At 34.2% G+C, this 12,222-nt stretch overlaps 1 protein-coding gene across 2 annotated transcripts in view; it reads left to right on the top strand.

Annotated features, from left to right (window-relative positions):
* LOC149773053 (DNA-directed RNA polymerase III subunit RPC2-like) overlaps positions 1-9,449 on the top strand; it is an 85,483-nt gene extending 76,034 nt beyond the window's left edge. The window contains exons 28-30 of one of the 2 annotated variants that reach the window (XM_089946820.1): positions 4,358-4,555; positions 7,279-7,368; positions 8,347-9,449. In XM_089946820.1, coding sequence (XP_089802946.1) covers positions 4,358-4,555; positions 7,279-7,368; positions 8,347-8,491 — 433 coding nt within the window. In that variant the 3' untranslated portion in view covers positions 8,492-9,449. Of the gene's footprint in view, positions 1-4,357; positions 4,556-7,278; positions 7,369-8,346 lie in introns of those variants that run through there. The other variant, XM_089946821.1, reaches the window with a different exon arrangement.
* Positions 9,450-12,222: the final 2,773 nt, after the last annotated feature.

The raw sequence follows: 12,222 nt of genomic DNA, 5'->3' as shown, positions 1-12,222 counted from the left end.
ATTTGGTCAGATATATTTGTCCCATCATCTAAAATAATTTCCTTTATTGTCTTATTAACATAGTTTCTTTTTTCAAGATTTAAAAAGTACTTTGTGCTTTTTTCCCCAAATTCATACCATCTAGCTTTAGATCTTAATATAACACCTTCTATGTATTTTTTCCTAGATTCCTCTAATTCTGTTTTTTTTTTCTCTAAATTTTCCAGAATTTCCCCATTTATGTTATTCGACAGTCCCCCCTGAATTTCTATTATTTCCTGCTCAATTTTCTTTAATTTTTCCCGTTTCTCTTTTGATTTCCTAATAGAATAACCTATAGTTTCAGATCTTATTTTCATTTTCAAAATTTCAAAGAACATTTGGTCGTTACAGGAAAGAGAAACATGGAGAGAGTCATCTTTATTTCCCCCTACATAATATTCATTTACAGTGTCAGTTATACACTTTTTGACCAAATCAGTATACTCAATGTTCCTCAACAGTTGGTTATTAAATTTCCAATATCCTTTTCCCCTTGGAAACGTTGAAAACGCCACACTCAAAACAATAGCTGAATGATCAGTCTTGTACCCTGGTAAGATACATGCATCTGCTGTATTCATATGAATGTCATCTGATACAAGAAAGTAATCTAGTCTACTTTGTTTCAAGGGAGATTTTTGCCTCCAGGTATACATCTTTAAGTCTTGGTTGGAATTTCGCCAGGGATCAATTAATTCCAATTCGTTTTTCAGGTCTTGAATCGCTGCCCTAGACTGTTGGTGTTTGTCATGTAAAATATTATAAGTATCCAAATCTAAGTCTTGAACAGTATTCCAGTCTCCGCACATTATAATTGATGAGTTCTCAAAACATAAAGTCTCCTCCTTTAACTTTCTAAAAAAGCTAGGATTATCATCATTATAACCATACAAATTCACGAGGGTTATTCTGTTGCCATTAATTGTAATATCTAAAATAATAAATCTCCCTTGACTGTCACATCTTTCTCTATGAATTATAAATTCAAAAGTATTTCTAAAAAATATTGCAACCCCAGCACTCTTACTAGAGCAGTGGCTAAATATACATTTGTATCCCCATTCAGCTGCCCAATATATTTCATCGTTCTTTGTACTATGAGTTTCTTGCAAGCATATTATAGATACATTCTTTTGTTTTACCCAGTGAAAAATATCCCTTCGTTTTAAGACTGAACCTTGCAGGCCTCTAACATTAATAGATATAATTTTTATTTTATTATCCATGAAAACAGCAGAAATTTTACACATACATATTCTTGTACAGGAATGTATGAAGTAATTATCACCTTGAGTTTATCATATGCATGGCTTTCACACTCACACTCACACAGAATACAAACATCCATAATAAAATCATCCATGGTGTTACAGTAAAGGCTGTAGCTTTGGTTGCATTTGACATTGATACAGTATACTATGGACAACAAGTGAAACAACTCCATTTGTGATAACTCTTATGCACCTCTGACAGACCTTTCTGGAGCTAGAGATAGTTTTGTAAACCAAACGGCACAGATTAAAAAGGATATAAATTACAACTTAATGAATGAAAAAAAGGGGTAAAAGGGAAGAAAAAGAAAGAGTGAAAGAGCGCATACAAGGAAGTGGTGGGTGATTGAATGTATGAGCAAAAAATGTGAGACTGAGAGATTTATCATGGAAGAGTAATGTTGAGAAAAGTGAGTAAACAACTTAGTAAATGTGTATATGAGAGTATAAGAGTGAAAGATGATTTATAAACTAGTGAGAGAATTTATTAGGGAGAGATATAACAGTGGACCAGTGAATCATCAGACATATAAATTATGGATAAAATTGGTGAGGGAAAGAAGTGTCTTATAAACAAAATATTAAAACAAACTAGAGTAGAAAAAGGAGTATAAAAACGAAAGTTCACATACCTATTCGGTCAATTTCATAAGTTCACAGAATTGCTTATTACACTTATAATCTAATTTTCTCATCAATTTCATCATAGATGTCAAATTTTATCCTTTTTCCTGATTTGGTTTTACCATACACAGATCCATTAAAGTACCATGCCCTGTCAATTTCTTGATGCCTAGATAATTTATTTATAAGTTCAGTATTCAGCCTGGTTACATCCTCTACCAGTCTAATTCCTTTGTACTGCAGAAACTCCTTCCGCTTCTTGATAATTGGAAGTTTATAATCCAGACTCCAGAATTTGACAATCACTGGCCTTGGTTGTCCCTGTCGACCTGGAATCCTATGCACAGCCACTATGTCCCTGTTATCTAAATTAATTTTTGTAACTTCCTTCACCAACTTCGGAATTCTTTCTCTCAGATTTTCATTTTCCTCCTCCTCCAGCCCTAAAACTTTTATGTTCAGCTTCCTTGAATATTGTTCGAACTGGTTTGAAGCTGCACTTGCTTGCTTTGATCTCCTCTCATAATCTTTCATATCAATCCTCATTTTATCATTTTCCTTCTTTACTTCTTGTAATTTTTCTAACAGTTGGTGGTTTTCAAATTCCAGTGAATCCACCCTGTCCATCAACTCTCCTGTCCTCTCCTTTATTACCCTCTCACTTTCTGCTACTATCTCCTTTCTCAGATCTTCCTTCACATTCTCTAACAGTTTCCTCACAATAGTTGTAACAATTTCTGCTAGGTCATCCTTTTTCACCAAGTCAGCAATAGCAGATGTAAAATCTGCTTTTGAAATGCTCCCTCTGAGACTTTGCTTTATTTCATCCAAGTCCAGCTGAATTGTACTCAAGGTTGATTCACTCGTACTTGTGTCAGATGTCTCCATTAGGGTGCCACTCTGTAATCTGGTTTTTATTTGTTGCTTGCCTTGATCTTTCTTTCCACTCATACTTGTAGATAATCTTGTTTGGACTAATTTTTTCTCACTACTCAGTTGTGACACTGACATTTATTACTCACCATGTGCCAAACAATTCTTACAATTGAAGGCAAACTACACTGAAGTAAGTAAGTAAATGAGTCAAACAGATCAGGTAGGGAATGTCTCAAAACTGCACCACTAAACTTCCATCTCTATTCCATCATATTTGAATTTTGAATGGAAAAACATATTTTTTTTCAAAACTGATTAAGATCTACCAATAATGTTGTATGTCCTGCATTCCTTGAATATTCACACATAATCCCAACAAGTATGAACCATTTCACTGTAAAAATAACCACTTATAACTGCCAAAATCTACAGAGCCCACTTTACTAGCTTTCACCTATAGCCGCCATTACTGTATTCCCAGCTCAAAAAGGACTAGGTCACTGTGACTCATGGAAGATAAATGGCTTCCACAGTTACATAGTTATACATCACAGACCTGGACACAACTTTGTCGATAGCTTGCACTTGGGGTAAAGTAGAAGCTTTTTGATTTGGAGATCAAAGGTCAGGGCTTATGTTCCTAAAAGAAGAACAATTACATATCCACAGTAATAATGGTTCTTCATCACAGATTTTGACCAAATGTTTGGAATACCTTACACATGGGATAAGGAAGAATCCTTTCTGATTCGTGTTAAATGTCATAGATCATGAAATGTCAAAGCTTATGGTCAGAAACTGAAAGAAAAATAAATTGATTTTGTACAATAACTTCAGTTTAAACCATGAACCTTTACCAGAATTTGTGGAGGGCTTACCCATAAGGTAAAGAAGAGGTCAGTTAATCTTTCGGTCAAAAGGTCAAAGTTCAGTGTCATTGTGGCTCAAGTTCAGACGTGTTTTGCAAAAGAATTTTTTTCTAAAGTAAGTTCCTTGACAAAATTTTGTGGATTCTTGCACTTCAAGTAAAGAAGCAACCTTTAATTTCTGTGGTCAAGAGGTCAGAGATCATAGCCATGGTAAGTCTAATAAGAAATTTCAAAAACAAATCACACCAAATGTTTTAACTGAATGTGCAGGCAAATTGTGCATAGTATTTTTAAACTCAACTTTTGTTTTCTTCAACAAATCCCCAAATACATTTAGAAAAGTTCTTCCTCATATTTATGGAGGGAGAATTCCCTTTCCTGCTCCCAGTGTTCAGTTGTAGACTAGACCCCAAGTCGAACCCATGAAAGCAGTCAAAAATGCCTTGTACATACATCGATACAGATCATTTGTGTTTGGTCACAGTAATAAATGAAATATGAATCGGAAAAGTTATGCGTTTAACCAAGGATCAAACCCAAATTATCTTGCAACAAAGTTAGATACAAGCTGGTGATCAATTGCAGAACTTGTATGGTAATAAAGTTACATGAATTTTCATATATGATACCACAAATAATTTACAATATCCACTATCTTATTCTTTTCCCTTACAAAAGTTTAAATTTCTCCTTCAGGGAGCCTTTGTCAGCTTACATATACTTTGGGCCTATATACTACCAGAAGCTGAAGCACATGGTGCTGGATAAAATGCATGCAAGAGCGAAGGGTCCGAGAGCTGTTCTTACACGTCAGCCAACAGAAGGACGATCACGAGATGGAGGACTTAGGCTTGGAGAAATGGAGAGAGATTGTCTTATTGGTTATGGAGCTAGGTAAATCTGCTTTCAAAGTATTCTGGGTAGCCCAGAGCAAGGATTTGTAAATCTCACCGAGGTCAGTCTAGGAAAATATATGCAGATCTCAAGCAAGGCTGCTCCATAAAAATCTGTAGGGAAAATCTTAACTTGATCTAATATACAGTCTTATCTATGATTAACAGCAGCCTCTTGACAATAGACATGTATTTGCTTGTAGATGTTCCTTTCCCAAATAGTTTTATTTCAGTGACTCTTTATGATAAATGATTGTGTAAAAGAGGTGACTTTTCAAACAAGTTTGACTGTACTTTTAGTATGCTTAGTTAACAGAAATCTCAATATTAATGATAGATGACATCATTTTATGTCCCTGCCTTGATTCTACTATAGCATAGTTTATAGATTTAGTTATATTGGTCCATTACATAATACTTTTTTTGCAGCAATCAACACAACTTTTCATTAATTTACTAACAACTTAGTTGACATTTTAATCTTGAACTATATTTGTGAATATCTTTCAGTCTTTTTACGAATGTCTATTTAATCACAGTCCTGCCCTTTTGGTAGAGATATTGTGAAACCCCAACAGTAACAAATTTGAATATTGCAAGGTTGTGATTTGGCCTCTGAAAATAAACAGTTACTTCACCAGTTTATTTAAGTACTACATTTAGTGCCAAAATAAATGAATTTGATTTCATAATATGTGCTGTATTCTTGAAGATAAAAAATATCTTATTGCATCTGGATTTTTTTAAAGATATAAGCTCCTTATAAAACTTATAAGCAAATCTGATCCAACATAAACCCATGAAGTCTTCTTAATACTTGACTTCATCCATTGTTTTATCCAGAGTAAATAATAAAAGATGTTTTCTCAGTCATCTGACATACACAGCCTAGAGCTTAACAGTTCAGTGATCTAAAACATGAATCATTGATGTATTTTCCTATGTAAAGGAAAAACAATAAACCAGTGCTTGTTCAGTAATCGTCATAAACCAATGCACCAAACAATGAATTGTTTGGAACACCTTTTGTTTGTTGCCACATACAGTTACCCCACCAACAATTCATCTGACCTCAGGTAACTCTATTAATATAAACCCACATTATGTATTTGATGTTTAAGTGACCACTGACTGGGACAGAACCATTTGAGTTGTTGTATGGGTGGATGGATTTGCTGGTATAATCTTACAAACTACTCCCTGATTTTGCTTTGCAGTAGTGAAGTCAATTTTATCAATATAAGTTTCAGTGAATATTCTTTATGTTAAGCTCCATCTCACAGACAATGACTCGTTCATCTGAATTTGTTTAGATCACTATTTACCCATGAAATCAAATGGTTTGCTTCCAAAGAGTATGGAGGCAGTTTTATACCTGTTAAATTGTTGTCTCATGCACATGACCAAGTCAATACCCTTGACCTTGTGTAAGAATTTTACTTCAAATATTTTACAAGCCTTAAATGGTTTATGAATTGTTGGTCATGTGTAGCATATATGACTGATTCAGATGAATAGTTTCATACATTAGTGTGTGTATTAGCAAGAAATATAGTATTTAGATTCTAATAGAATTTAGCAGAGCAATTCTTGAAATTATGCTTCTTTTTACATATTTTGACTGGAATTATTATAATGGACTCATAGAGACTGGTTGTTGAATACACAGGCCATATTTAGCTGCCAATTTTCTTAAGTATGTGAAAATAAATATTACATGTGTAATCTACATTTTAAGTATTTCTCATTTAATATGCATCAATTTCATTTGGTTTCTGCATCACTGAACCTGTAGTTTTGCACTGTCCAACCCATATCTTACAGTTGAGAGGATACACTTATAATTTGTTTTCTTGCATTTACTTTGTGAACCCCAATCACCATGTTATAAATGCATAAATATGCTGTGTGAAATCTGGCAAATGTAATTAAGTTCAGGAGCTTGATATAGATTGTGCATGGATGTCATGAATATGACTTAGAGATGTAAAAATCATGAACTTGCTATAATCTTTCAAGTTTTACTTGAATATGGCCTGTGGAAGACACCTTTGTTGGCCATCATACCTATATTGGGCCAGATTTCTAGTGGAAGAAACCATTATTGGCTATCATATCTATATTGGGCCAGATTTCTAGTGGAAGACACCTTTATTGGCCATCATATCTATATTGGGCCAGATTTCTAGTGGAAGACACCTTTATTGGCCATCATATCTATATTGGGCCAGATTTCTAGTGGAAGACACCTTTATAGGCCAAGTCATACCAAAGACTTACAAAAACAGTACTAACAGCTGCCTCGCTTGGCGCTCAGCATTAAGAGGTTATTATTAGGACTGGTCGGCCTGGTGTCAGGATAATGTGACTGGGTGTGACATCATGCTACATGTCTGCAGCATGATGCCCCAGTGCTAGACATCACTATAAACTGCCACATTGCAGACATCATAGCGATATGACTGAAAAATTGTTAAAGCTACGTTAAAAATCCAAATCACATCACATCACACCATTATTGGCCAGCATATGTATATTGGACCAGATTTGTAGTGTCTATTATATAATGTTATATTTTTCTTTTAAAATCTAATTAATAGAAGGGCTTATCCTTAATGATGATTATTTTGATCAAGTTCTTAAAATAATGCATCTTCTTCATCACCCATAGACAATATTTGCTATTTGCATGGTGCCATAAAAATCTTTTCTATTTCTTGACAGTATGCTGTTGTTGGAACGCTTGATGATCTCCAGTGATGCCTTTGAGGTTGATGTTTGTGGAGAATGTGGTCTTCTGGGTTACTCAGGATGGTAAGAGAAATTGTGCTTTTAAAACTGAAAATATTTTTATTTATAAGAAAATATGAGAACAGTTCATATGATTATATAATCTATGCATTTTAATCTGTATTTGTAAGCTGTAATAGGTCATATTCATCTGTCAGCCAGTCTGTCACTGCTTTTAACCTGAATTAAATTCTGAGGGGAGGAAAGAAAATGTTGGGGTCCGAATGCACATTTTTAACATCAGTAAATTTGCAGTGATGTGAAAATCAATAAAATATTCTCTATATGAAATGGCAGATGAAACATAAAACCATTTGCATCAGATTTCAAATATTTTGCAAGAACTCTGATGCTAAAGTTTGAATAATCAAGTAATTCAATTGGAATTACCTTGTAACTTTCATTAATTTGACAAAATATTTTTCCTCAAACTTGGTATGTATTCTTTTTTTTGATGATGTTGCAGGAAATATAGGTCACAGTTTCCATCTATACACATATCAATGATCACACTTTAAGGACCGACTTGCATTACTCTTCACAAGTTCATTTGTCTCTGGTTATTGTAGTGAACGTTTAAATTTTGTGAACATCCTAGTAGTTGGCAAAGTATTCAGACTTGGGCTAGTGACAGCTTTTAAGTTCCACCATGTTGGGCTGATGTTATTTATTTAAGAACATAACCATCATCAGGTTTTTGACAATACACACTCTAATTTTTTGTATTTGATGCTGATTAAATTGAGATTTTTTAAAATTATTTACAGTTAAACTTTCTAACTCTGCATAAATGAGATTTCATTATGTACTGTCACAGCTATGGAGTCGGTCACAGAAACGGTTTTGATAAACACTGGTTTTTGAACATTGATGGAGTGGATAACAATTGTTCATTTACCTTCAGTACTATGATTGTTCAAGGCATTTAAACTTTGGCTTTATTTTTAATTTTTATGCTCTTATTGAAAAACATCTTCATCTATTTGTTTGTATTATTTTCAGGTGCCAGTACTGCAAGTCTTCCAAAAATGTCTCCACTTTGAAGATGCCGTATGCTTGCAAACTATTATTCCAGGAATTATTGTCAATGAACATTGTGCCAAGATTATCCCTAAAACGTTATAATGAAGTTATTGCGAAGAGCTAATGCCTTAAGTTCATTTTGGAGATGCCATGTTGGAGAACAGAATGGATGAAATGCCAGGCTCTGCTATCCACCATCAGATGTCAGTCAATCCATGCATGTTGACACTTCTAGTGGACAACTATTTTTAGTGATGGCTAAATGTGAAACCTTACATAGTCACACCTGGAAATTTGCTTCAGTCAAACTTTGATGACATCATAGTTAGATAGCTAATCAGTTTTTAGGCATATCATGGACAAGTTGAACATTTCTCTAGTTTAATCTTAAACCCAATGTTTAGAACATTTTCATTGTGCAGAATTTCTGTCCATTGTAAGGTAATACCTTTTAAAGGGAAAAGATTAAATCTGTGTGGAAAATAACATGCTCTACTGCAGTGGAAAGACTATGGAAGAAACAATTAATGTTCAAAGTTTTCTTCTGAATATCATGTGGATGCTGAGGATATTATTTGCATGGTTCACACATTTTGGGGGGATTTGAAAAGAGTTAAGTTAAATTACATAGACCATAGTAATAAACCTCATCAGATCTTGATACCTTTATTTACCCTAATTCTGCAAAACACAAAACATGCTCCAAATGTCGATAACCAAATCTTTACCATGGATACAAAATAAGAGAAACTTTCTGCATGTTGTAAGCACTTGAAATAATAGTTTACTTGGATTCATACTGCAGACATAAGATTACTGTCAAATAATAATCACACATTTTGATAGTGTGGATAACTGTAAAGAAAAGCATTTTTAAAAGTGTTGGTATCATAGACTTTTTGGATGGTGAATAATTATGTTAATGACCGTAAGTTTAGTATGTATGCATGTTCCTAGAATGACATGGTTATGATATCTTTGGAAAATTGTCTTATGAAAATAATGTAATTGTACATTTATACTGTACTTTAATTTTTTTTTAAAGTGTTATGATGCTGAATAAAAAAGAATTTTATACCATACATGTATCTATTGAAAAATTTCCAGTTGTATCTGTGTCAAAACCCCTCAAAATCTACTACCTTTCATGCCTAGATCCCATCTATTTATGTTCACATACCAGGTTCACCTTTTAAACTTGATTCTTTAGCAAATACAATATGTCATTATTATTATTATTACACTTTATTGTTTTATGTGCACTGTACAACAAATTGATAATTACTAGTATATGTTCTCTGTCCAGTCATGTTCGAGGCAAGATTACTGTACTCTGTTCACTTTAATCCATTCTAGAAATTGTCATCTTAGTACACACTATAAAAAGAGCATCTGGATTAGTCAATTACTCGAATAACCAAAATCAAAAGACAGTCGGCTTGTGCAAGACACCTGTGATTAAAAGAAAATCAAAAGAAGCAGTATATGGCTGTTTGTTGTGACCCATTAACTGAAACTGTCAGACAAGTTTTGAATAGTGAATGACACCTGTACCTAATGACCCCTTCTTCAAGACAAACATTGTTTAATTGACAGGAAAATATTTAACTATACCTGTCACACTGGCAGAAAAAGTTACTTCCATTTCTGCTGAGAAAACAACTACTTTTCCCATCATCTAGTAAATGAATTGCTTCAATCCTCCCTGTAACAATAGAAAGCGCCTTGCTTTCGAAGCTGACTTGTCAAAATATTTTATTGTGAATGGAGTAATACAAATGCAGTCGAGTTTTGAAATGCTTAAACTAAACATCTATTTTAAATAATGGCTTGCTCATCAAACAAAAGTATTTACTTTGCCTACATGGAAGAGTTCCTGCTGATGCACTTCAGTGACTGCTTAAGGCATGGTGAAAACCTTGTTTGGTTAGACAACACCTGGCCACTGACCGCTGAAAGCAGGTAACCAGTAAAAACAGAGTATTTATGTTGGAAATGTGCTGGTTGGGGATTAGATTGTCCTTCATGACTAGGTGACCATTGAACACAGGTAACCATTAGGACAGGTTTGACTGTAAATGTTGTACTCTCCCAGATATATGATCCATACTAAATTTCAGTATCCTGCTCACTTTAGTCCATCCAATAAATTAAATCATCACAGGTTTTAAAATAATCACTGATCCTAGTTTGATTAAGCACTGGACAAAACAATAACTTCACTATTGACAACTCACATATGACTGTAAAACAGAGGACTGGCTCTTGGTTGGCTAACTTGAACAAATTATGCTTGTAAATAACTGTTCGCACCTAAATAATATCTGGATCATTGTGACCCATAAACCAATACTTGGCCTGACCATACAGACAAATTTTTAATATTGAATGAATCCTGGTCCTAATGAAAAGGGATGTAACTTGTAACACATCTCAAAGATAAACTTTTCTTCAGGGACATCTTTAATTCATAGGCAAATGGATGAAGGTGTTAAACAATACCATTTCTGCTGTGACAACACAGATTCTTTATCCACCATTCCACAAAATGAATTGCTTTGACCTTCTACCCTTGTGATGAAAACATCCTTGTTTACAGATCGAGCACACAGACACCTGGAGTCTAAATGAGATAAGAAATGTCTGCACATGGATTCATTGATTCCCATGATCTTTATGTAAAACAGTGCCTTCCTTAGGAAGTAAAAGGTTAGTTTGCAGACTGAGCAGTCACTGTAGATATGCACCAGTAACCAATTAGAGCAGGAAAAGCCAGTTTGGTTAGGAAATAGCTGGCCACTGAAGGTAGGTGACCATTACATACAGGACATTTATAAAGAAAATGATTGGGGGGGAGGGGGAATAAGAATGACTATTGTGAACAGGTAAATGCCGAGTAAAGGTGACTGTTATGAAAGGTTTGACTGTATATAAACTGTAAAATGAAGAATTTGCAAGTTGTCTGGAGCCAGAGATATTTCATTAATCTGTTAGGTTACAAAACATGAAACATCGCTAATCAAGAAAATTGCACAGAGTGAATCCTACAAGACTACCAATGAGAACCTCCAAAAATGGTCCCCTAATAGATATTGTCTGTTAGAATTAATCTAGTTGTTGGTGTTGGGAGCATCTAATGTATTTCATTTTTTAACTATTAATACATGTTTTTTAAAAGAAGAGGCCTATCCTATCATATTCTTTACAGCCATTTACAATGCTGCTTGTAAAACTTTTTGCACTATCTTTCTTTACAGCCATTGACATTGCTAATTGTAAACATTTTTTGCAGTCTTTCATGTTCACTATACTTATTACATTACTATTGATACTCCAAACAGAGTATGAAAGAACTTCTCCCAATCTCACCTACTTATGCACCTGATAATTTTAGGTAGACAACCCCCACCCCAAAGATGTTGCTGAACCTGCTCTTTATAGGATATATTTTTAATTCACTGTTCCCATATGGTTACCATTTCAAATTTTTCTTCTCAAGCCATCAATTGCAGAACAATACATATTTTATATGTGATTCAGGGAGTTTAAGATAGGACACATCCCGTCTTTTCCATGAAACTAAACCTGCAGTCATCAACATTGGCAACAAGTATTTTGCTCACAAATGTAGGAAACTCCAGAGTGATTGTAGCACACATCTCTCTGTCATTTCCATTACAAATATAGGAACCTCCAGTATGAAAGCACTCATCTATCTCATTTCCATTACTTATTTAGGAAACTTCAGCGTGATTGTAGCACATCTCTCTCTCTCTCTCTCTCATTTCCATTCCAAATTTAGGAACCTCCAGCATGATTATAGCCCACATCTCTCTCTTTCTCATTTCCATTACA

This window comes from Sinohyriopsis cumingii, unplaced genomic scaffold, assembly GCF_028554795.1.
Source record: "Sinohyriopsis cumingii isolate HCF-2022 unplaced genomic scaffold, ASM2855479v2 utg000913l, whole genome shotgun sequence".
NCBI classification, from domain to species: domain Eukaryota; kingdom Metazoa; phylum Mollusca; class Bivalvia; order Unionida; family Unionidae; genus Sinohyriopsis; species Sinohyriopsis cumingii.
Note: the sequence above shows the minus strand (reverse complement) of the source record. Positions and strands in the feature narration are given on the sequence as shown.